This window comes from Apteryx mantelli, chromosome 25 (assembly GCF_036417845.1).
Source record: "Apteryx mantelli isolate bAptMan1 chromosome 25, bAptMan1.hap1, whole genome shotgun sequence".
NCBI lineage: Eukaryota > Metazoa > Chordata > Aves > Apterygiformes > Apterygidae > Apteryx > Apteryx mantelli.
The window spans coordinates 4,659,232-4,686,969 of NC_090002.1; the positions used below are offsets into that span (position 1 = coordinate 4,659,232).

Below are 27,738 nucleotides of genomic sequence, written 5' to 3' on the forward strand. Positions count from 1 at the left end.
TATCTTTTTAAAACATCAGAATGAAATTGTAAAATGCAGAAGAGCCACCTCCTCCTTTTTAACTTTCTAGTGTAGAGTCTCTTAGCTGATACCATTTTGGGGTTCAGTGTGCTTTTGAGAATTCAAGGGACTATCAGAGAACTCCATTCAGAAGTTAGTGAATGTTAAATCTCCCTTAAGCCCAAATTTGTAAATATTTAGAAATAATACATCCCGCCAGGCCATGTTTAGTCTCGCTCATTCTGTTGAATTTGCATTTTATTTTATCAAAAACAAAGAAAAAAGTGTTGTGTAGAAAAGTATAACAGTTTTCTTAATGTTTTTAGCATTTTTATTAAGAGTCTTTGCAAGCAAATACACATTTCTAAAAACCATAGCTGCATTACTCAATGCAGTAGTTCTACGGTAAGCATCTCTAGTACTGGATAGAACATCTGCATTTGGTGTTGCCTTTTGATTTTAAGAAGCCAAATTAGTGAAAGAACTCCCAAGTGGATAGCAGCGTTTTACATTCTGAAATGTTTTATTTACATAGACCACGGCAGTCGCTGAGCAGTCTCGTGGCAGCAGTGAGAGAGATAGAGGAGATTCCAGCCTATCTCCCAAATGGTGTTGCACTGAAAGACGCGGTACAGAAGGCCAAAGATTGGTTGCAAGAAGTAGAAGCATTGCAGGTAGGTAAAATACACTGCTTAGTTTTCAGTGAGTGATACTAACTACTGTCAAATTAACACTTTGTCGTGTTGCACTTAGTGCTTCAGTATCCTACTGAATTGAGGATGCTTAATCTGTAACAACTGTTGCCTTAGGCATGGGGCAGTTACACTCCGAAGAATGCTATTATTTTTACTTCTGTTTCTGGGCCTGATTTATATTGCTTCACCTCTGCAGTTAAGTGATTGCAACAAATCTATAAAGGAGCTATTAACAAATCTTAAGTTTAAAACATACAATATTACAGAACTTTACCTTAAGGTAAGTTTTGCAGAGTCACTAGTAACAATGATCATATTACTTGTTGATCATACTTTTATGTAAAAAAAAGTACTATCTTTGTAGAATTCTTCTAAAGATCAATTTCTTGTTAAATAAGGTTAAATGTTTTTCATGCTGGTAAAAGTCATTTTGTTAAGACTATTCAACAACTGTCCTAACTTAAAGGAATGTTTCTTATTTTCAGACAGTGGTTTTTTTTAATGATATTAGCAAGCTAAAGAACAACTATATTGTAAAAGATGATCATCATCTTACTGCACTCCTATTACATACAGCATAGAGCAGGTGACACAATCAAAAGTTCTCCTTGTTGACTCAGGAATAAACAAATCCCCTAAGGTATTTAAAAATCACAGACAGTATCTTCTCTCAGTCAGCATTTGCTTGGCTAAACAAACTGTTTTCTTCCAGGATCTTCTCAAAAAATAGACCTTCTTTTTCCTGAGCAGACAAGTGCAGTGTCCTTGCATTTTCTCCAGTTTTGAATGCACCTTTCTGGAGCCTGGCCAAAGCCATGCTCTGCTGTACTGCAAGTGAGGTCTTACCACGACCTGACATAAACATAGTTAAAACACCTCTTCTGAGGTGCCTTAGAATTGATTTGCTGTTTCCACAGCTGCATCATAGTGATATTTCAGATATCCTGTTTTTAAGAGGCTGTGTTTCATTTGTCCCCTTCCCCCCATCTCCCACCTCCCTCCCCCTCTTTTTTTTAATTTTTTTATTTTTGAGTTCCTGATTTATAGAGAAAATACTGTTTCTGTTGCTCCAGTCCTAATGGATTTGGTTGTTCTTGTATAATACCCGATTGTCCTCTGTATTAACAGCATCTGCCAAGTTTGTTTCATTGCTGTACTACATTAGAATCAGTTCTTTTTTCTTTATTGCCAAGATCACTAATGAAATATTAAGGATGATCACTATCAAGGCTGTCCCTTGTTCTCTTGCTGTATGGTTGGCCTTTGATTTGATAGATTAAAATACTTGCTGCAAAATCTGTAATTTTGTAGTAGTTAGGTCAGAAATGTGAGGTGGAAATTACTTGCATTCCTCCTCTTCTTCCCTCCTCTCCTTCCCTTCCATTTTTTGAGGTTTCTTCCAATCTTATATGATTTCCATGTTTGCATTCTGAAATATGTCTTCAAACGAGCTGAACGCTGATGGCAGAGAGAGAACACAACTTTTAAACAGCTTTGTTTTTTTTAAAAAGATTCTTTTCACCTTGGCTTCTGGCAATTTTCCCTTTTTTCTGGAGAGTTTTCTTTGTGAATCCAATTTCCTTTCTTGCATTTTTAGGTTCTTTGCTTATTCTGCAGCTCAGGGGTAGCTTAACTCTCCTCTCTTCTTGCTGCCTATTTCCTCTGATATGTTAGCAGTACTGTCCATGCGGTCAGACACCATGCTAGGTCCAGTCCAAGTGAGTAATTGTAGGCTAGATAGCCTCTTTGAAGTGCTTCACTGCTCAGGCTCGCAAGAACTGGTGCAAGGGACCAGTGGGACTGCACAAATCAGGAAAGGGTGGGACTGTGACGGCCCTGCCTGAAAATTCTGGCGTAAGTTGACTATTATTTTCATATTAGTTGTTCTCATATTTTCTCCATAAAGTCAACTCTGACCTGATTTACTGACATTTTCAGGTCAATCTGACCTCTCCTGGGGTTCTTGCATTGGGCTTTTACTAAAAAAAAAAAAAAACAAAAAAAAAAAAACAAAAAAAAAACTTTTAAATGCAAACTTCTTGACTGAAAGAAATTTTAGATGTCCTAGCTTTTAAAATTTTGAAGGAACAAAATCCATGTAATACTAACTTTTGTTTGAGGGTTTTCTTGAGAGGGCTTAAGTGAATTGTTCTTGGCCTTCACTGATTCCTTATTTTGGTTTCTGATGTCCTGCCTACTGAATACGGAAAAATGTGTCTGTATGTACCAAGTATCTTTGCTTCAGTTCTGTGAAGATTTTAGTAAATGCCTGAAGTCATCGTGACTTCTTGGAGGTTCTTAGTATGTGTGCTTTTGAGTTTTGCTGCTAGTGACTTTGAGGTTGTTCTGGATGAATAATTCTTAACTTCAGTCCCAAATCACTACCTATTTTAGAAATTACCTCTCAGTCCTACATTACTGCTGGACTTCTCATAACCATGTCATTTTAAATGAACAGAGGTTCCTTCTAAGGGGCACTTTGGATACTTTTCACTCTTGGTTTGCCAGGGACTGGGTTAGCTTTGCCTTCTGCGTGTATTTCAAAATTAATTTGGTTTTGCACTGTGCATGGCAATTGTTAGATTTGGATTTGGTATATTGTTGGCAATTTTTTTTTTTTAACTGTCATTTGGTAAGTGTTTTCTTTTTAATTCTTTTATTAGTTTTGTCTGTGTACTTAATGATTGGAGCATGAAAAGCTCGAGTGTCGAAAGAATGGGTATCAAAGTGACTGAAGTGTTCAAGTAAACTTCATTTTTACAAGCTCTACCTTCTGTTAATTTAAATGAGTTAATGTGATTCACAGAGATAGTGTGTCTTGTATACATGAAGCATCTCTTAATTTGTAATCTGGCAGGTTGGAGGACGTGTACCTGTACTAGACACGCTAGTGGAACTTGTCACAAGAGGCCGATCTATTCCAGTGCATCTGGACTACTTACCAAGGCTTGAGTCCTTGGTGTCGGAAGTTAAAGCGTGGAAGGAATGTGCAGCTAATACGTTTCTGTATGAGAACTCCCCTTACTCTCTTCTGGAGGTAAGAGATCTTGGCTCTGTAGATCACCTTTCATATCATGGCAAAAACACATCAGAGCTGTGGGTATTAACACATGAAAGAGCTGTAATTTGACATAAAATATTAAATATATTTGCAAAATATTTTATGATCATATTACTTGTCTTAAAGTAATTTCATTTTTATTAGATTGATCTATGCTTTTAATGTTTATTTTGAACTTTTTAAATGGTTAAGATTTAACTACACTTTCTATTTTTTCCATAATCACTGGCTAATAAGAGAGAATTGTGTGCCACAGTCTGACATTTTCGATATGAACGCAGGAATATTGACATGTTTGTGTCACTGAATTTACTGTAGTGCATCGGGCTTTAGACTGCAGCAGCTCAAGTGTGGGTTCGTATCCGATTCATCCACATCAGCTGTGGTGACAGCAAGGTCTTATGGCTGGGCTGTGATAAGGGTGAGACTGTAGCTGCTGTAGCTGGCCCTCTAAATCTGTTGCTGCATGTATGTCAACACCTGCAGTTTTTCAGCAATTGACGCTTTCTAGCCTGTGCTGAACTTTTTTTCCCTTTTTTTTTTTTTTTCCTCCCCTCCCCTCAAGCCTAGTTTTCTCCCTCAGGAGAGACTGGGGAATGTAATGCAGCCTGTGGAATCCTATACTGTTTCCCAAGGCTTGCAGCTTAAATAGAGTGGAGGCTATTCAATGCATCAGCAGTCTCTGTATATACCAGCAGTCTACACGAAACGTGCAGGTGGTTGCAGCCTTTTCCACTTCGTGAAGTTGGATTTTTGATCTTCCAGCTCTCCTTCTTTTCCAGATAACCTCCTCCACCCACCCCACCCCCAAAATCTTTGATGGGAAAAACTGCAGGAATCCCTGTTCTAAACAGTCATGTGTGGCTGCGTTAGGGCAGGATGAATGCAATTAAAAATGTTGCAGACAGTACTGCTTTTTCTGTCCGTTAGGTGTTGTGTCCCCGGTGTGATATTGGCATGTTGAATCTTAAAAGAAAGCAGAAGAAGTTAAAGGAGCCAGTGCCAAGTGGAAAGAAGAAAAGCACTAAGCTAGAGAGTCTGAGTGACTTGGAAAGAGCTCTTTCTGAGAGCAAAGATACTGCATCAGCGGTATGTGATTTAAGTTTGTTTGTTTTTTGAACTGGAGTTTCTTTTAAGTTGTTCTCCTTTCAGATCATTGGTTGTGTTTGCCTCTCTTGTGTGGGAGTGTTACCTTCTGCTCTTCTTGCTCTGCTTTTCTTCAGAAGGACTTCTACAGCTGTGCTTTTCTGTCCTTTTTTATGACTTCTCCAAACTGCACTTAGTGGAAAAATTCTGCGTTGTCTTTGTGCATACAGTAGCCTTACAGTTTGCAAGGCCATACCCATAACCTAACAAAGCACAGGAAAGTCAAAAATTGAGAGACAGTATTTTCCCTCTCCATGCTAAAACCTTAGTAAAGACAGCATTTTCCCAAGTCTGATCCTTTCACAGAGCATGATAACCCAGTGCCATTTGTAATTAAAACAAACACCATAAATAAGAAAATCTCATACATTATGAAGTCAGCAAAACACTAGTTCTGCATGGAGCTAACTTGGTCACTGTTTGATAGTAATGTGCTTCAGCCCAAAAGACTGAGTTCACAGCTTCCACCATGGTCAGATTAAACAATGTCCCATGAGAAGGTCTGTGGGACAGCAGTAGAGCAGCTTTGTAGGGTTTGAGTATAATTATTCATTTATATGTGGGACATTTCAATTCTGACTTAGGGCAGCTACTTGAAACCCATATGTTAAGTTCTTAATTTTTGGCCTCTTTTCTTTGTAAATCCAGATTAATAGACAGAGAACCTAGGAAAGCTAGAAGAGGAGAATGGGTCCTTGGAATCATACACCCTCCTTCACTTTGACTAGATAAACTCTTATTGATAGTTGGGGTGTTGAAAGAGAAAAATATTCATGTGGACTTCAACCAGGAAAATATATTTTACTGTGTCAGATTTTGCTTCTGACATGAGGGAGACAAGAATCTTATTTATAGTGGAGTTTTTCTGGATGGTTTGTATACTTTTTACAACCAAACATAGCGGCAATGCTTAATAGCCTTGCTCATAAAATATTCTAGTATGCTGTGTACAAGTCCCGTATCTGCCCACACCGAATGCATTTGTCTAATCTTTGCATAGCATAGTTTTCTCTAGTCATTGCATTTCAAAGCCATGATGTGCGATGTAAACATTTTGTGTATATTTATATGGCTGTTGCCCTGCATACTCTCCTGTATACTTTTGTTTTTATATATAAAATAAAACCATGGAGAATTTAATAGTTGCAGCTGCAGTTAATAGCCTTTATTAAAAACTGAGGTATATTGCTATCTTTAATAGTGGACAGTACTAAAGATTCCTGAAAAACAAACATGAGTAGATGTAAAAAGGGGAAACCACACATTCAGGAGCGCACCTAAATTTTACTCAGTGCTTACAGACCCCAGAGTAAATACATAGGTCAGTGTATGACCATGTGCATTGGACTCTGTATGTAATACAGGTATGAGAGATGCATTTGTATTCCTGAAAACGGCCAAGATATGTTTTAAGATTAAAAAGAATCACACTAGATATTTGAGAGGCTTGTTCATGGAGAAGTATCTGTAAGCCATATCTGCTCTCAATTCAGAAATTTGGTGTTTTAATGAAGGTAATATTTTTGTAGTACAAAATGAGAAGGATGTGGAGCAAAGAGGAAGGGAGTTAGGAGGTTATTTTTGCAAGGGAGTCTCTGGGCCTGATGAGACAATGGAAGGAAATCGTGAAGTCAGATCACTGTACATCCTCATAACTGCTTCACTCCAAGCATTCAAAGCTTTGAAGGGAGGCATGCAAAGGTGATGAACTTTTTAACATCTGCAATACTTGCTAGCACATCTTAAGAGTGTGATTGTGTGGAGGTCACTCTGTTTCTAATGAGTAATGTTACTTTAGAAATAATCATCCAGAAATTACATCCCTTTCTTTGAACTCCCTTGTAGATGGCTACGCTTGGGGAAGCCCGATTAAAGGAGATGGAAGCGTTGCGTTCTCTTCGAGCAGCAAACGAAGTAAAGGTGCTGTCTAATGAAGAGGACGCAGAAATGAAAGTCTGTCTATGCCAGAAAGAGCCAGCTGCTCCAATGATACAGTGTGAACTCTGCAGAGGGTTCTTTCATACCAGCTGTGTTTCAGTGCCCAGCACTTTGCAGGGACCTCGTGTGTGGCTCTGTCCGCACTGTCATCGATCAGAAAAGCCACCTTTAGAAAAAATCCTACCGTTGCTGGCCTCCTTGCAGCGTATTCGTGTAAGGCTTCCTGAGGGGGATGCTTTACGGTATATGATAGAGAGAACTGTGAACTGGCAGCACAGAGCACAACAAATGTTATATTCAGGGAATCTAAAACTCATACAAGACAAAGTTGGCTCAGGATTATTGTACAACAGATGGCAAGCCACAGCAGGCCAATTGCCAGAGACAAATAAGGTAAGATTGGGCTACTTCTGTGTCTCCTGGTTGTAGGTGGTATGTGGTCAGCAAGAACAGTCTGTAACACCTCTCTGGTTTTGGGGTCTTGGTTAGGCCAATTAATTATTCATACAGCATCTGCATACAAATACTGGCAAGGCAGATGATATCTGTAAAGCGATGCATAAACAAAGAATTAGGGTTCTGCCTTGTCAGTTAGCCAGGATGTGTGTGTCCTCCAACAATAACGTAGTGTTCTCTTTCTGCTGGAGTTCTGAGAACAATTACTCCTACAGGGCCTATTTTCCCTTCTTCTCTTCCCAGTTCCTATGTTCTAACATGACACTACTAATGACAGAGTGGCTGAAGCTATTGTTTCTAAGAGCACTCAATATTTGGTTAGTCTTTATATTCTTTACTTACAAGTATTTCAGTGTAATCTTAAATGTTGAGAACTAGTAACAGAGAAAAAAATTTTCATGCGTTACAAGCGTAGCTCACAGGTAAGATTGTTTTTAGCAGGGTGCCTTCATCCGTTACTGCTCCTTCTCCTCCTTCTCACTTATAGTAAAAATCTCAAGCTGAATCTTGTGCTAATACTACTCTGAATTAAGCTACAGGAGGGGTTCTAGGTGTGATCTTGAGGGAGTTTCAAACTTCTTCAAGAAAAGAGATCTTTCAGCAAAAATGGAAGAGGAGTTGGGAAATGGGTTACATATTTCCTGAGATAATAAATGGAGGAGAAATATGAAATAGAAGGTCTGTGCAGCATAAGGAATATAAAATACCCCAAAATGAAATGCTCTCCCTGGCTTTCACTTTTTGACTGAAACATCTAACTTCTGCTAGTCCAACCTTGTTAAATATAGTCTGTGTGTTTCTGTTTTCACGCTCAGTTATGTTAAAACAAAAAATGTGCCATGGATGCTTGAAAAGGTGTTGTAGCTGTTTGGTACTCAGATAACTTGGCTATACAAAGCTGCTTGTGTAGGCCAAATTTTTCAAATAGGCAAGCCTAATTTTATAAATTCAAGACTATATTTAGGCACCTAAGAGAATGTCTCAGATAATTTAAGTTTGAAAGTATCTTTTACTAGACCAGCTAGTGTAGTTGGAAAAAAAAAAATGGGTAAGATTTTACACATATAAGCTGATGTTTGGGTCAAAAATAGAAATGATAAGCTTCAAAGCTAAATAGAGTATAGATAACTTACAACAGAGAACTGACTGCTTAACTGGGCAGCTTATTCGCTTTGCCAATTAACTGTGCTGTTCATCTAGAGACAAAAAAACCTTACTTTATGCAGGGATAGCACAGTTTTACTAGCTCAGCATGGTACCACACAAATGCAACTATACCTCCTGAGAGCTAAAAGCTGTATAACCATTTTGTGTGGTCTGGAGCTCAAATTAGTAAAACCTGCTAAATCAAGGTAACTGTAGCAGAGCTAGTTCAAGTATCCTTGTGACCACATTTCCCAGTTGAGAAGTTCTTGGGAAGCTCAGTGATGACCACATGAGTCAGCCTGGGTCCTTTACTGAGCCTGAATTTAATAAGCCTTCCTGGAGCCAATAATACCGAGGGCAGTTCAGAGATACCCTGCTGGAGCCAGCTCAATAAAGGCTCTGAGCCAAAACTTAAGTCTGGGTGGACTCGGGTTCTTTTTTGTCCTGTCAATCGGGTGTCTCAGCACCGCTCTCCTGTCCTGTAGCAGTCATGTTTTTCCTGTTATCCAGGGTAATCCAATACTCTCGTTCCCCCAGAGAAACTTGTAACAGTAACCGCTGGAGTTGGGCTTCTTTGGCACTAGGCAAAGTGAAGACGTGGAGCATTTAGCTGAGTTTGAAAAAATCAGTTGAAAAACAGCTGTGAGCAATTGATGAGAGACAGATCTTGAAAGGGGCCCAGACTCTGCAGTATTGAGATAAACAATATTTTGAAAGGCATCCAGTGAGATTTTTACAAGTAGTTCAGCAAGTTAAGGACCAGCTGCCATTGACCATCCTTAGAACAGGCACCTACTGTATCTAAGCTTATTTAGATTGAGCTCTTCTCAGTACAGCAGATTGGGGTTAAACAGTTACCTGCTGTGCAGTCTACCTCCAGTTACTCATTCCCTCCCTTCTAAGGGAAATTATCACCATCTCAGCTCTGCTGATTTAGAGACTAACCTGATGAAGAGATTAGCTGAACCACTTGACAGAAGTGGATTGGAATGAAGGTGCTGATAATTTCTAGCAGGGGGGAAGAAGGTAAGGATAGCATGTGGAAACAAGTAGCTGATGACAGTCATTATTCAGATATGCTGCAGCTGGAGTAATTCATCTGACTGTCTTATGTTTCAAAAATGCCTTTCTGATATTTTTTGAGTCCAAAACTGGCATTTGCTATCTTGCACTAGTAGCCTTTGCACAAGTGAATGCACGTTTCGCCATTGGCATGTCTTCTGTGCATGCTGATCTAACAGAAATGTGCTTCAAAACAGTTTGGTGTCTCATCAGATCAAGACAGATCATTTGGTGTGAGAAATCACTTCTTCATTGTACAGAACAAAAGAAGGAAACTGTAGAATCTACGTTGGGTCAGTTCCAGAGCTGAAGATCTTCCACAAATCAATAACTTATCCCTTAAGTGACTGTGTGTTGTCTCTAGTCTACTCTGCAAGGTGGTTCTTCTTTGGTAGAAAATGCTGCTGCATGCACAAGGGCTAGTTTGTGATGTCTGTGGAAACCACAATTCACAGTTAAGAATTTTGGCCATAAAGTTCCTTTTGCTTATTTCCAGGTTTAGGATGAAGGATTTATGTGAATTAGATTGAATGTATTACAGGAATAAAAGTTTAAGCAGTTCTATGATAAACAAGTTCTGATTCTTTTGCAATCTTTTGATGTTTTAAAATGAAATATGGAGTAAAAAAAACGCATTTTTTTTTCTAGGTTTCTCAGACAATTGGAGCTATGTCGTTCTCCATGCCTCGTGACTGGGATAACAGAACCATATATTTACATTCTTCTTTTTCTACAGGACAACACTGCATCCCCCTTCATGGTTTGTAATCTTCCACTTCATTTTTCTGTCTTTGATATGGGGGGTTGTCCTGGTTAGCAGGAGATGCTGACGTGTCCTCCAATCTCAGCTGGGTCTGCTAAGGAAAGGAGATGTGTGACTGTGCAGTGGGTCCGACTGCTTCTCCACCCCCTCAGCAGCTTTGGAACTTAATGTCCAGTTTTGACAGAGGGGGTAAATTTCTCAAAGTTCCTACATCTGTAATGAAAAGATGTGGCAAGGTAGGATAAGAGATACCAAAGCAGTGCTACAACTGAGAGAAAAACAGTAATTATTCAGCACTTATTCATTCCAAGATAGAGCAATTGGCTGGCCCCTTTCCACGTGCGCAGCACACCCTGGACCGTGGTGAGCCAAACAGGAGATATGGGAAAGGAAAATGGATGGGAGAGGGGAGGGAGAAAATATTGAATTTGTAGGAGCTGGAGAAGAATAACACAGGGAAGTAGTGTTGGAGACAACAGGATACTAACCCACCGGACACCAGTCCACATAAGTTTTGCTTACGGAACAACTGTCTGGGTCACAGAGACTTGAGTGTTTTCTTAGCTGCTGTGGCTGCTGGCGGAGTCCAGATTACTCAGCAGCAGGTTTTCCATGCTTCCTAGCTCAGAATTTGTGTATGTCAAACTAATAGAGACATGCTACAAATGGTATCATGTTAGGACTGTAAGAACCTATTTATCATTTCTTTCCTCTCGATACAGACTGCTGCTGCCCAAAGGACCTAGGTCTAGTCTTACCGTCCTGTTTTTTGAGTCAGGACTGCTTAGTCCATATCAATATTACACAAGTCATTTACTTCAGTTTAAAGTCGTGATTTAAACAAGGCAGTGCTTTCTCGTACCAAATTTAGCTTACAGGCCATGTTTGAGTTGTACTGAATACTATGTTAAAAAGCTGTGATTTACACAATGATTTTGACCTAGTGTAGCTGTGACTGTCTGTTTCAAAATCCTATTGCAAAAGCTTTGTTAGCTTGATATTAGTAGTGGGTGGTGACTGTACAGCAGAAATCAGTTTTAACACTCATCCTCTCAGCTCTCCTTCTTCTGTTCTCATTTCTTGGCTTCACTTACAGATTCCACACAGCGTGTTCACTCATCCATTTGTTAGTAGTGAGGGGGTCATCACTTTTCTTTGCTGTTTACCTGCTTCTGTGCAAGCCTTTATCTTTCCTTTTAACCTTGCTGTTAAAAATGAGCGGTGAAGAGTGAACAGACGAGTTAATTTGTACACTTGCAGATCAAACAAAGTCTTTCACAGCTTTTTCTTACGTGCTACCACAGGAGAATTTTCATTATCTGTGCAGTTCTCATCAATGCTGACATTGAAGAATTCCTTTTCCTCTCTCTCCCTCTTTCTCATGATAGTCATTAGCACAGAGCTGGATGAGCTGATGATGGAAGCCCAGCTGCTACAGGTTTCTCTGCCTGAAATACAGGAGCTGTACCAGATCCTATTCACAAAGCAAAGCCCTGCTCCACAAAAAGAGGAGAGGTCATCAGCTGGCCCAGCAAATGAAAAGGCAAGTGTCTGGCAATGGCGATGAGATTGAGGTCACTTTGGGGTAGATGCTCTGCCTGAACTCATAAGCTTTACAATAGGCTTGTGCATGTGTTTGTACTTCCTTGAAAATCAATTTTCCTTGTTCAAAAGAGGTTAAGAAGTTGATAATTTAAAGAATTTGTTACAAAACTAGTGAGTATCTTTTTTTTTTTTATCTGATACGTTTCTGCAACTTGAATCTGCTTTTTGTCATCATCCTCTGTATTTAAATACATCCATTCCTATTTGAATGATGAAGCATGTCCTATGAATAAGAGGCTTTCCTAGAAAGCTGCCTCAGACGCAGCAGACTTAGAGACAGGAAATGAGAATCTTTATTCTATAAATTTCTGTCATTTGAGTGTGACCCTACGCTTGGCTTTTAGAGTTAGGTATTAGTGCAAAATATTTGACAGAGGATGCTGCTGCCTTTTCATTGTGAGTGAGATGTGGAAGGGGAAGGCAAGCCAAAGAATAACAGAATATAATGAGTGTTACTTGTGTACTTACAGTTTTGTACTTATAATTACGATTTTGCCATAATGTCTTTCCAATAGAACGAGTGCTGCCGAGGGAAAAAGGATGGAATTAGTTATATGGAGAGAAAATTAAAAAGGCGTTTTGAAAGAGAGAGCTTCTGTGATGAGAAGAGAGCAAGGGTAAAACAAATGAGAACACCAAAAAAGAAGAAACTGAAACTGAATCACTCAAAGGATCTCTGCAATAACAGACTGGAGAGAGAGCGGGAGCGTCTTTCTGAGATGCAGCGTTCCAGTGAAAGCCACTTGTTTCCCTCAGATATGTCATTCTCTGAGCAGGAGGACTCTGAGGATGAAGATGCCATCTGCCCTGCTGTGAACTGTCTCCAGCCTGAGGGAGATGAGGTTAGTAGAGGCAAAGCCACTGTGGTGTACTGAATGCTGGGATCTAGGACGCTCAACTGCACCAAAATTGTTTCACTATATAAGTACTGTTTACAAAGAGAGCACGAGGCACTTCAGAAATCCAAGGTGGTCGTGCAGCAAAATGACCTGCCTCAGCCCCCTCTGGCAGGCACAGAGACAGCGTCTGCCACTGTTAGCCCACGTTTAGGAACTAACCTTCCCACCTTCTCCCAGAGCAGCTGTTCAGCGGGGAATGGGGAAGGCAGGTGGACATCAAAACATCTGCATGGAATTGGAGGAGGTGGGGGTGAGCAGACAGCATATTCATCTGTGCTCTTGAAACATGGGTGTAGTTAGACTTTATGGATCCTAACCTTTGTATGGACAGGCACAGTATCTTGGAGCTTTGCACAGGTCCTTCCGTACTGAACAATGAAAAAGAAGGACATCCCCAGACAACTGGGATGATCATAGAGAAGTTGCCATCCATAGCCTTGCTATAGGTGGGGAAGCAACAGGAGGAATGAGGGAAGTGTGCCCTCCTCTCAACTTTAGAGGAGCTGGGTAGCAGGAGTCCAGAGGATGGTGAGCATAAGGTGAATATCCAGCATTAGTCAGTTGTAGAATGGGACGTGACTTACTCATTTAAATAGATTAAAAGCCCCAAAATAACTAATAAAAGCTGCATTTATTTGTTTGGCCCCTCTCTGAACACCAGTGTGTCTGTTCTTAATTAGGTGGATTGGGTCCAGTGTGATGGCAGCTGCAACCAGTGGTTCCATCAGGTGTGTGTGGGCATCTCTCCGGAAATGGCGGAGAAGGAAGACTACATCTGCATCAGCTGCACTGGGAAGGACTCTCAATATCGGAAATAAAACTCCCCGTAAAACGTTCAGGACTTGAGTAAAGAAGGTTATCAGTTTCTCCGCAAAACCACAGGGGCTGGTTTAAGAGCCAGACTGCAAATGGTGCTACTTCTATCCTCATGGGATCGTTTTCCAGAACTCAAAATAATTTTTGACACTTTTGTATTTTCCCTTGATCTGTTTGTGGTTGTTGAGGTTTGAAATGCTGACTGTTTAGCAGGGGTTTCCACCAATTTGGAAGGCATTTGAAACATGCACCTTTTATTGTACAGCATTAAATTACCTCTCTGGGATTTACCGGCATATTTAATTCAGCTTGGTTTAGGTGCAAAAAAACCTGCACCATGAATTTTCCAATAAATCCTCTTTTGAGGAAATCCCTGTTTACTCTGTTAACTCTTTGGAGACTTTAGTTTTTTTCCACTTTGTTTTTTCGTAGACTAGATTTATTTATCTGAGCAATAACTTCTATGTCTGGTTTCAGTGACTGGAATGACAATTCTGAACAGCGTGTTGCTTTTAGCATTGGTTGATGTACAGAAAGCAAATGTTAGATCCTAGTGTCACTGATGGCCCGGTGATGTAGAAGACAGAAAAAGCTCTGTAAAGTAATTGCCACAGCTGTATTTTGGCTTTCTCCTTTTTTGGGTAGCTTGTATCAAATGTTGCAGTTTATATTGTGGAATAAACCCCTGGTTATGTTATAAAATTAAATGTTGGTGTTTTTAGAGAGCTTGAAATGCAGTTTCATTTCCCTCTTGATTGATCTTAATACCATTGATGGATTCTCTTACTCAAGAGAAATCCCTCTTTAAAAAAAAAAAAAAATCCCTAAATTCCAAAGCCATGATATTTTCTTACCTTACTCATAAATTCAGATTTGGGAGGAGAAAGCCGAGCAAAATCTTACTCACACCAAAAGTACTTTTTAAAGTCTTTTTCAAAGCTTTTCCAAAATTGAAATTATTTACAGGTTGGGTGAATAACGGGTCAAAACTAAGATCTGTGATTTGGAGAATTCACCTAGGAAGGAGAAAGTGTGGGGCAGCTTCTTTTGCCAGCCTTGTCCAGCTGACTTCTAAAGGAAGGACTTTCCCTCCAGCGCACATTGCCAGCTTGTTCAGCAGATCACTTGCTGGAGGTCCGTGGAGCACTGCCTGGCCACATGCAGCTTCCTTCCAGCTGCTTTTGCTTGCGTTCAGCTAAGAGCCTGAGGAATGAGGAAACCTCTAGACAGGTTGTGAGTCTATCAAAGACTGCGTTTAGGGACCATAACCAAGGGGGGAAGAAGGGGAGGTGCAGCTGATGGCAGTAAGGTGAGAATGCCCTGAGGGGAAGGGAATAAAATACCCAAGTGGTCCATGTCCAGATGCCCAGAGGAGGAGAACAGGCATAAGAAATGGACAAATGCAGCGTGTCAGCAGGGGAGTCGGGAGCATAGGAAATGAGCAGCAGCGGTCCTTTGTCAGAGAGGGACTAGACCTTTGAGGAGGAGAGGTTATTTCTTTCTTTCAACATGGGCTACGCCGTAAATACATGGAATATAATCACTTCTTTGAAAGTGGACTGGTGCCGGTGATGTGGCTTCCATTGTCTGCCAAAGACACAATGTCTAAAGCCCTAGAAGATGGGAGATCTTTGTAACTGAGAGGGCTTTCTCTTTATGATATCCTGTCATCACCAGAAATGTGGCAGTACTGGTGTTGCCTCAGCTCCTGATCAAGAGAAAGTTGCTAGTAAATTTTTTCTCTGCCAGTTCTGGATCTTTTCCATGGGCCAGAAGCATGCAGATCAATTGACTTTCTGGGCATACTGCAAAGCCTTCATACAATATATGGCTGATAGTGACAAGTGGTGGAACTCCGTGTGGAATAAGAACTGTCTAAGAATTAGATTTTACAGGGTTTTTGAGCACTTAATAGGCTTTTTAGTCTCTTGTTGATTATTAACTAACCATAGAGAGCATCTTCAGCCTAGCATAGATGATTTGTCTACAATGGATGGTGGTGGGGAAAGGCAACACGACCACAGTTACAGCATTAAATTACTTAAATGTGCATATGCTTTCATAATATGACTTTTCTGTATTATTTACTGTGATTACCAAAAGGATGCTATGTGATCTTGGTTGGATGAAGTCTTTGTGCAGCAGTAAGGTAACAGTCCAAGACATGGAAAAGAATCGGTAATATCTTCTTTTCAGAGGGGGCAAATGAGCAAACTTGAAAAAGAGCTTGCATGGTGTTCTGATGTAGCTGAAGATTTAAAGTGTTCTCTCACAGTATTCCTTTTATTTTTATTTCCATTGAAGAAATGGCTGTTTACCAAAAAGTGCTAGAGCAAATACAATGCAATTAATTTTAGGATTATGATTCGCCACAGGACCAAGTGAAAGTTGTGAGTTTCTTGGGCTTTTGAGGCAGAGGAAACCTTTGTGATCCCGATTCCATAATTCTTCATCAAGATTAATAAGTGTGGTAGAATTGCAATGTAACATTTTTAAAGTTACTACATCTTTTCTTTAAAATTTTCAGGAAATGGAAGACTTAGTCCCTGGGTAACCTGTGCCAATATATAGGATATATTCTTAAAGATTGGCATCTTATTTCCTGTTAGAATTCAGACTTTAAGACCTGGTGGCTGGAAGTTCCTGTGGAAGTAGTAGCACTCCTGTGCCACAGGGCCACTTTCCCGCGTGGATACTTAGCACTTGATTAAGTCAATTTATGACTCTGAACTAAATGAGCAAGAGATTTGTTATTTGCTTCAAGGTGGGCTGCTCTTTTGAGTGTCCTTTGCACATCCCTCATCAGGGGAGATGCCAGTCAGGGCAGAGCGCTCGCAGCAGCAGGGCCTGTCCCTGTCACCCCTCTTCTTGCCTGTTCTAAAATTCCTGCGGATAAACCAAAAAAAAAAAAAAAGGAGGGGGGAAAAAAAGGATGTCCTCCCCACGCTGCTCTACTTCGAATCTCCTTGGCTCCCTCAGGTCCTAATACTTTAATAAGAATAGTGGTTCACCATAGCCTAAGTTATGGCTTGTAGAGTAGTTTAATCATAAAACAGATGGGACAAAAATCCAATCAGCTGACCTGTTTGTGACTCTGAGGCAGAAAAATCTGATTTTATTTAAAGGCCTCCTGTTCTATTCTTCAGAAGGTGGGGTCGTATCTGTCGTGCCATCTTTAATCTGCTCCATGTGCCTTTTTTCATGCCACAGGAAGAGCACCAGAACAGACTAACACATGCCCTGTCGTACCACACAGTTTTGGTCACAAGGCCTTTCAAATATAACACCAGTAAGATACTCGATCTCAAGGAGAGGCGAGCATCTGGCTCCACGCGTTTAAAATGAAAGCCGTAGCGCTGAAGGCATCGGTGCCCAGTTCCAGGACCTGGTTGCAAGGTTCCTAAATTGTTTGAATTGGACTTTCTAGCACTGACTCCCCTGTCAGCCTCTTGAGAGAAGAACCATCTGTGGGGCAAATCTTTGGCCCTAGCGCTCTATTTCTGAAGCAAATATGGAATTAAAAGGCTTCATGACTACAACACACTTCAGAGAGGCCTTGAATTCACAGTAACTAACAGCTATGAAACCAAAGGCTAAAGTATTAGAGCTGGCTTTGCTATCTTCAGAAGACAGATGGTTTTGAAGGAAGCTTGGAATCAATGGTAACCAAACTGGTCACTGCATACTCAGATTCATGGCGGTGGCTGGGTATACGCATGGATCTGCAGAATGCTGCTTCTGAAGGTGACAAAAGAGATTTTAGGGCAGCTCTCGTATGTCAGTGCTTCCTAAATGAAGGTGTCAGAAGTAGTGCTGGTTTCCTTCAAACCCTTCCCTCTACCATCTAATGCACCATCTGGTTTCTCCACGCAGATAATGCGTACACATTATTTATCTTCCACGGGCAGAAATTGTTGCTGGAATTTAGCTACTGGTGTGATCGGTGGTTAGCCCTATCGGTCACCAGCAAAGATGAAAATCTGTGCAACAAAGCATGTTGGGGAAAAAAAGCATGCCAAGGATTTGGTGTAAATTCCTTGGTGTAAAATCCTGTCTTAAAAATAAACAACAAAATAATCCAGTCCTTCCCTTTCCCAGCATCTCCTGGGTGATAGTCTATGCTGCAACTGCTTCTTTGAGGTGGGGAAGACAGGAAAGGTACAAATATTTAGCGGTTAAAATGAGTTCCAGATGCAGAAAAGGACATATTTTCTTATAAACAATACATTAGTCCCCAATATTTCATATTCCAGTTGAAATTAGGGGATAGGAATGGAATTGTTTCAGGGAGGGGAATGTTCCCTTTACAGCTGTGGAGTCATGGGTTTGCATATGAAACGTCACTAAGGAAAAATACTTTCTTTGTGCATCGTGGGATTTCAGCAGTGATTTGTAACTCCATCCCAAGGACGGGGATGAGCAGGTCTAATACTGACTAGATGCATATATGTTCGTATTAACAATGGAATAAATGCAGTTAATTTTACAGAATAGCACAAAAGCTGTGTTGTATTACAGCTGACTGCATGATGCGTGGAGCATTGTTTAACTATTAGCGTACTTCGGGGAAAAGGGACTTACAGTGAGGGACTTCAGCTGTAGGCCAGTTTCCTGGCAAGGCAGAGAAAAGATCAGCGAAGAACAAGAGCAATAACAAATGTTGCAGTTGCTGTTTCTGCCGGCAGGAGAGGTGCGTATGTAGGACACGAACACACTTGTCACACGTTTCAGGTAGGGAACGTCTCCAGAATACACAGGGAGGCAGCAGCTACCTGGAAGCAAAATGAAGAAGCTCGAGATGTCTCTTCATTCCTATGATCTAGAAATAAATACCATTTTCCAACAGAAGGGTTGAGGTACAGCCCTGAAAAATAGCTTTATCCTATGTTCAGGAGAAGTGAAAAAGCCAGGTTTAGAGAGTTCTCCTCTAGGATGTAAATATGTCAGTCTTTGGAGGCGACAGTCCCACAATAAGAGAATTAAAAAAGAAAAAGTAGATGTGGAACAGGAGATAAAGCAGTCACACTAGGTTAATAATACCTGAGTTCAACATAGAGCTTCTATGTGAGACAGACAAAAATTGAACATGGCATCAGTGGGTTCCAGTAAAAAGAACTTGGGTAGAACAAGCAGATGTTTTATGAAGAAAACAAAGGAATATGAGATAGGCTGCTGGTTCCAAAATTCAGAGTGGGGCGAGGAATGTTTGCTTAAATATAGTTGGAAAGAAACATTGACATACCCTAAATAACAAAAAAACAAAAGTGCAGCTTCATCTGCTTATGAAAGTACCTGATGTACCTCAAATTTTCCAAGTTCTGAAATGTTTGTCAAACCTCCTACTTGCAGTAATGTTTTTAAAGGTACCTGAGCTTTGAATTGCAATACGAGGCCAGATTTTTAAAAGTGTGTGGGCTCAGCTCCTGAAATCTGTGAGAACGGGACATCTAAGAACTTCCGAATATCTATTTTATAAACCGTAGTAAAAATGGTAGCTCCCTGTCTACAGAATATGCACTTAGCTTGATGAGATCTCCATCACACAGGGTTTCTAAAGGATAAACCAGCATCAGAGAATATTTGTAGCACGTTTGGGCTGCTTCAGTATCTGCTGGGCACTTGGGGTTTCATGTTCTTGCTGCTGCTTGAAGCACTGGGGACTGGCCAAGCATATATTTCCTTGGCGTCCTGGAGAGGCTGGAGCACCCTCTCCTGTCCTCCTCATGCAGGCTAATATATTCCTGTCCCTTGTGTTGGCCCTTATTTCTTTTAGAGGATTTTTTTGCTTGTTACACCAGTCCCATATCAGCTGTGCATCTTTCCATAGGGGTCTTCTTTAGTGCAGGTCCACAGGGGAGCTCAGAGGCTTGCCCTGTGCTAACCACGGGCTGAAACACAGGGAGAGACAAGGAGTTCATTGTAAAATATCTTTTCAACGCTAAGACCGTAATTTTTTGCAGAGAATGAAGTTAACTTCCCTAAAGCATGTCTAAAGAAAAGTGTAAGAACACTTTCGGCTTTGCAGCAAAATTTATGGCACTTAAAATGCAAGCTCTAAATTTGCTAGCTTTGGAGGAAAGTGTCTGTGCAGATAGTGTGTGTGAAGAGACCATGCAACGTACAAAACAGGCGGGAATTCAAACCTGAAAAAGCCTGGAAGATTCAAACAAATGTAATTTGTACAAACGGAAGGACAAGTTGGAGCATTCAGAGCAGTTGTACAGTGCCTTGGACAAAAAGAAGGATCACAGGCTAGATAAACTCTGCTCTGGGGATACCCCTCCTATCCCTAAACTGCATCCTCACTTTCTGCAAAATCATAGAAATATAGAGGAAACACAGTTCTGATGGGTAAAAAGGGACAAAAATGATCACAGATACTTTATAGAGACACATGGATGGTTACTTGTTACGGTGTTAGCCAGCAAGCACAAGGGTACCAGAGGAAAAGTCTGATCAAATAGTCCTAGAACTGTATCACTGATTTTGGTGCAGTAGGAATTTACTTACGGATTCCACCAAACCAAAATATTAGGACGGGGCCAAGATGACTACATTACCCTGGGCTTGTGAAAATTACACCCTGCATAAAAATATATTTGGTCCTCCAGTAGAAGCACGAGAAAGAAAAGTAATCCCTCGCCTCCTTGCAGATAACTTTCTCTCTAGCCCTAGCAAGGAACTGGGACGATCAGGGAAGCAATGGGTATACAGGTACACCATGGCAATGCCTATAATTAAAAAGAGATGGGGCCTCTTCTCTGCTCACGAATGCATTTGTTCGAAAGATGGGGTCTGTCAGCCCAGCTTTCCTAACTCTTTTAGAGAGTAAAAGCTAATTTCATGGCGCTGGGACATTTTTCACTGGGGCATCGTGGATTCATTTTACCTCACTGCAGCTGTCTGGAAAGTGTCTAGTCTAAGCAGAGAGGAGCTTCTGGAGAGCGATTCAAGCGATCTCCACTGAGTGCCTGTTTCGGATGTGAAGAGTCACCTTCTGGAAGAGCTACTGCACTCCACTGCCTGGAAAGGGAGACTGAGCGACTACCTGGGACCGACACGGTTGCAGTTAAAGTCCCAGCCAGTGTAAGCAAGAGCAGGTCCCAACCACCACTGCTCGCACACAGGGACAGGACACCCAGGCTCGTGTTTCTCTAGTATTTTTAGCTGTTGTTTCTACTTGTAGAGAACAACTTCTTCTAGAAGTCCAGAATTTATATGCATGATTTACATCAGCATTTGCTTGCAGCTTTCTTGACAAGAACGTTTCAAAACGTATTGCTGGGAAAGAATTTGACTGGACACATCATCCCAGAGGAATGGACTTCAGAAGAGGCTGGCAAAGCTGACTTGGAATATAACAAAATACACAAAAAGAGTGACAGGTGGATGGCAAAAGTATGTCTCTAGGGGAGCAAGGACTTGGGCACAAATGGCAAGGCATGCTTATTTATTAAATAGCACCAGGAAAAGACTAATAACCAAATACTCTTAATGGTTGCACATTTATTACCAGGTGACCATTCGATAACCCTCATGTAGCTTTACAGCAGAAAGCGTCACAGGCCAAGAAAACCCTCACGGAGTGACCAGAATAAGATTTTCTCTCAAAAGAGAAATTCCCTCATGCTGGAGGGAGTCTAAGTCATGAGACCTATGGGGAAGGAGTTACAAGTGCATGTTACAGCCAGACCAAATGCAGGGTTAGCATGACTCTGTAGCACTTACTGGACTCACCCAGGGTATTGGGCTATTTTTATATATGGATCACTGTCACAGTCTCACCGTGGTTTTTCGGAAGAGGAAGAAAAACCAAATAGTCATTCAGTTTAGAAAAATCCCCGCTGCCAGCCGGGCGCTCTGGCAGCGCTGGCGGCGCCTTCGCGAAAGCGGCTGCGAGCGTGAATTTTACAGCGTTTAAAAGGCAAATTAGAGTCACGGCCCGGTAGCGGATGGCCCCGGCTTCTCGTCGCAAACTTTCCCCTCGTTGCGCTTGAGCTAAACCACCTCTCAGGGCCCTCGTTCGGCCCAGCGCCGGCGAGGCCTGCGGGCCGCGCGCCGGGCAGGCGGCATCGCGCGGGGACGAGCGGCCTCTCCGTGGCTCCGTCACCAGCCACCGCGGGAGCTTCGGCCGCGACTCCGACGCGGGACTTTTTGGCCCCGTTTCTCCCGCCCAGCTCCAGAGGCCCCAACTGGGCCAGCGGCCGCCGCGGAGCCGACGAGAAACGGCGCTGCCGGCGGCCGGGCGGGGCGGGGCGGGGCCGCCGCCATTTGGGCGCCGCGCGGCCGCCGCAGTTCCCCGCCGGGCGGGCGGCGGCGCTGCGAGCTGCGGGGGCGCCTCTCCCGCCGCCCTCCCGCGCGGCCCTCTCGGGGGCGGGGCGTGCGTGCGTGCGTGCGTGCGTGCGTTTGGCGCGCGCGGCGGCCCGTAGCCCGCGCGCGGCCGGTGGCGGCGGGGGGCGGGGGCGCCATGGCGGGCGCGGCGGCGGCGGGCGGCGCGGGCGGCGGCGGGCCGGGGCCGGTGGCGCAGGGCCTGAAGGAGGCGCTGGTGGAGACGCTCACCGGGATCCTGTGCCCGGTGCAGGCGGTGCGCGCCGCCGCCGAGGAGCAGGTGAAGGTGCTGGAGGTGACGGAGGGTGAGTGCGGGCCGGGCCGGGCCGGGCCGGGCGCGGGCGGGCGGGCGGGCGGGCGGGCGGCGGCGCCTCCTCAGGGCCCGCGGCGGGCGGCAGCGCGGGGCTCGGCCCGGCGCCCCGGGGCAGGGGCCGCCTGGCCGTCGCCTCCCCGCAGCGGCGCCGCCGTCCCCTCCCCTCCCCGCCGCGGCCGAGCGCCCCGGGCGTCGCTTCGCTGGAGCCGGGCGCCGCGGTGCCGAGCGGGCGCCTGCGCCGCGCTCAAAACTTCCAGCGTCAACTTTCGTGCCGGCGGGGAAAGCAGAAACGCCCCGCGAGCTGTTTCCGTACGGATTCTGCATTTTGCGCCCGGTTTCCTTTAAACAAGTTATGCATCAGCTCCAAAATTCACCTGCAGCTTAGCGTGTGTGTAATTTTTTGCCTACGGGCTTCATCCTGATGGGGCAACTGCTGGGCGCAGCATAGAGAAACGCAGCCCAGTTCCTCCAGGGTGTTTAGGTACCGCTCTAGTTCGGTTTGGAGACAGCATTTGGGTGATGTGTTGCTTACAAGCTGGGTGGGAAGGGAGGTGAGCAAGCAAGGAGCAGTCTAAAGTCGCTATTACTAGGGGGAGATTGGATGGTGATGCAGCAGACCTGTTGCGTTGGGCACCTCTTTCCACCTGAGCCAAAATCTCCAGGGCTGTTCGCACAGCAGTCATGGAAAGTCTTCCCACCGCATCTTTTGTCTAGCAGCTCTGTCCCGCTCTCGCAGCGATCCTCTCTGCTTCTAGAAGTTTGTGTGCCCACGTGCGTGGCCGCATCCTGCAGGTCTTCACCTGTAAGTGGCTTGTTTTAGGTTGGGTATGGTCAGATTTAGCCATTCCCTTGTCTTATCTGAAGCTCCTACGTCAGAGCTTCTGGGTGTTTTTTAATTGTGGAGCGGTAAGGACATAGGTGACACTGGAACTGGATGGCGACTGGCTTGTGGCTTTCAAAAGCCAGTGCTTAACAGAGCAAGTGCCTCCGGTTCAAAGAGTGTCTTTAATTTTTCCCATGCTCATTTGACATTTTAATGGTTGCGCTAAGCTAGTGCATGCACTAACTATTTCTCTTGGGGGAACCTACACTTAAAATGTTATTGATGGCTACATTTTATTTCAGATAGGCTCCAATTTTAGGACCCATCCCAGAAGAGTGGAATTTGTAGAAGCCACTGGGAAATTTGCAGGTAGCCTTTGGTTACAGGAACTAGGCACTGGAGAGTGAGACGTCACAGCCCCTGGTCCTGAGTTGTGTGTTGATGTCTCCTCTCTGTGTGGGCCCTTCTGGAAATTTTGCCTGAAAGTAGGAAAAGTGTTTTATGAAGTATTTTCAAGTTCTTCTGCTCCACAGCTTTAGTTCAGAAATGCTATCAAAGGGAATTTACGGTAGAGAGAAAGGAAGATGTTAGGGTGCAAATAGGTCAAGAGTAGTGCCATGATCACGTTACCCTGAGAATGAAACTGGGGGTGATGACAGGATGGTGAACTGGTCAAATGTTTCCTGTTATGCAAACCCTTAACATATTATGTCCGTAACTCTCTCAGATTAAGCCTTCTGTGTAGCATGACTAGGAAATCTGTGTGTTGCCGTCGTAGCTACTGGAGGTTTTAATCGGTGATTAGATGGCATTGCAATACTGTGAGTCTGGAAGTGCTGTGAGGTTCATTGCCCCACAGGGCTCTTGCCTTGCATAGCTACTGCATGCTCTTCAGTGGCAACTTTTTTTTTAAATAGTCTGAATATTAGCACAAGAAATCAACCCCAGTTTCTCTAATGTTTTGAATAGCAGTTGAACTTCTAGAAGAGAATATGTTTTTGCAGTCTCTCGATGATAGATGTTGCTAAGGTCCCTTTGAGAGCCTAGAAATGCAACAAAATTACAGTTTGTGGATAACATTTGATACGTCCTTCTTTGATGAAATATTCAGGGGAAGAGGAATGGAGTTATCTGTGCCTTCTCTTTTACAAATATCCTAAAATTACACAACAGTTCTCTGCAGTCATAATCCTGGTACCACAGGGGTCTCTCCTGGGACCTGTCCTGTTAATGTCTTTACCAGTGACTTGGAGAAGGCAATGAAATACACTCTCCTGAAGTTTGCAGATGACACCAAATTGGGAAGGGACCAGTTGATGTGCTTAAGGGCAGGACTGCCATCCAGAGGGTCCTAGAAAGGCTGGAGGAATGGACTGACAGGAACCTCATGAAATTCGGCAAGGACAAATGCAAAGTCCTGCACCCGGGAAGGGCAAACCCATTGCAAGGATGCAGGCTGGGGACTGACTGGCTGGGGAGCAGCTCTGCAGAAAAGGCCCTGGGGACTCTAGTGATCAGCTGAACGTTAGCCAGCAAAGAAGGCCACCTGCATCCTGGTCTGTGAATGGGATCAAAAGTAGTGATTAGCCCTCCCTATCAGCACTCGTTAACCACATCTGAAATACTGCGTCCAGCTTTGCACCCCCCTTTACAAGAAAGACATCCATAAAGTGGACTGAGTTCAGCGAAGGGCCACCAAGATGATCAGATAGAGAAGAGAAAGCTTTGGGGCAGGAGGGGACCTGACAGTAACTCCTAAAAACTATGAGGAGGTTGTCAGGACATCAAGGGCAGGGAGGAAGGATGAGGTAAAATGGGCACAAATCGAAACAAGAGGGATTCAGACTGGATAGAAGGAGCAATTTTTTGCACTGTGAGGACGGTCATGCTTTGGAGCAGATTGTCCAGAGTTCTGCAGTTTCCATCCTTGGAGATATTCAAGTCCTGACTGGAAAAAGCTCTGAGCAACTTGGTCTGATCCTTCTGACCCTGCTTTGAGGAGGAGGTTGGACAAGAGATCTCCTAAGGTCCCTTCCAACCTGAGTTATTCTGTGCTTCTGTTATTCCTTCTCCCTTGCCTTAGTCAAGGAGCATGGAAAGAATATGCTATATTCTCCTTTCTGTAGTTAGATATGGAGAAAGTTGCCAAAAAGGAAGCTTAGAAGCTAAGGAATAAAATGTTTGACAACACCTTACTATTGGGGTGAAGAAATGTAGATTGCATCTGTCAAAAATACTTTAGAGAAGCCAAAAATCTAATATGATTAAATAGAAAGAAGCTGTTGAAGGTAAACACGAGGGCCATAGAGCATAAGTATTGGCACTTTTGATGAAAAATAAATGAAGGTAGGCCAAAAAAATTGAGGAAAGACTTGTTAAAGGCATAAAACCTGACAATGCTTTCAAATATAGCAGAAGCAGGAAGTATTTTGGAGACTTTACATAGCCACTAGGTGTTTGAAGTGTAAAAGGTATGTTCAAGGACCACAGAAAAGCTAAATTCCTGGTGTTGCTATTTACTTAGGTTACCATGTTGGAAGACCTCTTTAAAGGAGACGCATCAGAGAATCCGTATCAAGTTGAAGCATCGGTAGAAGAGGTTTCACTTGGTCAGATTCTTACTCTGAACAGCAAGCACCACATGATGCATCCCCAAGAGTTTTAAAGGGACTCAAATATTAAATTACTGTGCTATGAATTGTGCTATAAAACTTGCCACTAATGTGATTTAGGCACCAGATAAATGTGTGTGGGTAAATGTGAGGTCAGCTCTGAAGGCTCTGAAGTAAGGAATAGAGGGATGGATGTTGGGGTTGTCATAGGTCAGTGGGTATGGCTTTTGCACTGCTGGCAATGCTTAAAACTATGCCAAGAAATGGAGTGAGTAGACCTGGATACGTGTGATTATTGTGGCAGAGTCAATGTATGTTTGATAGAAGAGCTGTTTGAAGGAGTACTGGGATTGTCAGAAGGCTTTTAGAAAATTCCCTTTGCAAAACTTTTGGAAGAAACTAAGCAGCTGTGGACAGGTCTTGAATTAATAACCAATTAAAAGCTTGCATACAAGACTTTGCAAAAGTGACTGGTGATATTCACACTGGAGGGAGATAGTTAAGGTCCCACATGAAGCTGTACTAGGGCCTGTGCTGTTCCACACGTCCATCAGCGATGTGGAAAAGAGTGAATAGTAGTGTGACAGAGTTGCTGATGGTACTTTGCTGTTCAGTGTGGTGGAAGTGAAAACTGGTGGCAAAGAACTGCAGATTGATTTCGCGGGAGTGAGCGATGGCGCATGCAAATGGTAAATGCAAGTCAATGTCGATAAATGCAAATTAATGCTTGGGGAGGAGGAGAAGACAGCCCAAATGATACCTGAAAAGTAATGGGCTACAATATCTATTACCACTTGGAGAAGAGATGGCATAGTTAGTGTGGGGAATTTCCTGAAAATGTCCATTTGCTGCTCTGCAAAGCAAATGGACTGGTAAGAAGGGAACAGAGAACAAAGCACAACATAAATTCCTCGTGCTTCTGTGGTCTGAGCGCAGCATGCATTACTGCCTTGCTGCTTTCAGAAGGGATAAAGCAGAGTAGTAAAAATGCAGCACAGAGATGTGCGGAAGGGTGGAACAGCTGCTGTGCCAAGATGGACCAAATAAATTCACTTTGCGGCCTGGGAAAGAGCTAGCAGAGATGGAGTCTCTCAAATCGTGACATAGAGAAGGTGAGTGAGGAGCAGTTATTTGTGACTTCTCATAAAGCAAGAGCTAAGGCAGCATCAGATAAAAATGAATGTAAAACAAGTAAAAGGAAGCACTTTTTTAACTGTACAAACTGTGGAACTCATTGGATGCTTTGAACATTAGAGGTAGAAATGGTTTAAACGTAGTTTGACGTTCTTGGAGGAAAAAGTCATCAAGAACCATTAAACATACTGGTATGGATACAGCATTTGTTTCGGGAGGTTCCTAATTCGAAGATTGCTAGGGGAATGTATTGGGGGGAATATTGTTCTGCCCTAGCCTCTTTTCTTAAGCTACCTGCGAGTTCGGTTGTGTGATACAGTTAAGCCAATATAGCAATTGGCTCTCATGCAGAGGGGGAATCTTCCTATGGATTGCACGCACCGGGTGTCCCCTGATGCAGGGTTTAACTTGGTCAGGACTACTCAGTTTTTTTGTAGGGATAAAATCCAGGTCTCTGAAGCAGCTTGCTACATGGTCTGACAAGTGCCGGTGCTTGTACAAGGAGGTGAGTAGAAAGGCACAGGCAGGCGTGAGCCTCTGAAGAAGGATGAACTGTCCTGGAGGAGTCTTTTATCTGATTCAGTACAGCTGTTTTTGAGGAAGGAAGGAAGGACACTAAGTCAGAAGTAGGACGTGGTGGCAATTTCTTCCTGATACGTCACTCTTTAGCTCCTTCAAAACATGTCTCCAGTGACTGAATCTCTTCATTCCTTCTGCGTCTTGCATCTGCTGAGCCTTGATACAAGCCGTAAGTTAGAAAGTAGGGGAAGAAGCCCTACCTGACAAAACCAGCTTGGGGGTAGAAGACAAGTTAATGCTGGTCCCTGGAAAGATTAAAGTTCAGCTGATGCCCTTTGGAGGATGAATAAAAGCAACATCTCAGCTTATTCAGGGTGAAGGCAGGGGAAATGACAGCTCCAGGTTTTTGAATGGTACAACTG

General features: G+C 43.0%; 2 protein-coding genes across 2 annotated transcripts in view; both read left to right on the top strand.

Annotated features, from left to right (window-relative positions):
* KDM5B (lysine demethylase 5B) overlaps positions 1–14,294 on the top strand; it is a 61,014-nt gene extending 46,720 nt beyond the window's left edge. Inside the window, exons 20-27 of the mRNA XM_067310470.1 lie at positions 536–674; positions 3,553–3,732; positions 4,687–4,845; positions 6,748–7,233; positions 10,153–10,264; positions 11,656–11,810; positions 12,388–12,714; positions 13,452–14,294. Coding sequence (XP_067166571.1) covers positions 536–674; positions 3,553–3,732; positions 4,687–4,845; positions 6,748–7,233; positions 10,153–10,264; positions 11,656–11,810; positions 12,388–12,714; positions 13,452–13,589 — 1,696 coding nt within the window. The 3' untranslated portion in view covers positions 13,590–14,294. The remainder of the gene's footprint in view (positions 1–535; positions 675–3,552; positions 3,733–4,686; positions 4,846–6,747; positions 7,234–10,152; positions 10,265–11,655; positions 11,811–12,387; positions 12,715–13,451) is intronic.
* A 7,760-nt stretch (positions 14,295–22,054) lies between these two features.
* IPO9 (importin 9) overlaps positions 22,055–27,738 on the top strand; it is a 39,687-nt gene continuing 34,003 nt past the window's right edge. The window contains exon 1 of the mRNA XM_067310463.1: positions 22,055–22,220. Coding sequence (XP_067166564.1) covers positions 22,055–22,220 — 166 coding nt within the window. The remainder of the gene's footprint in view (positions 22,221–27,738) is intronic.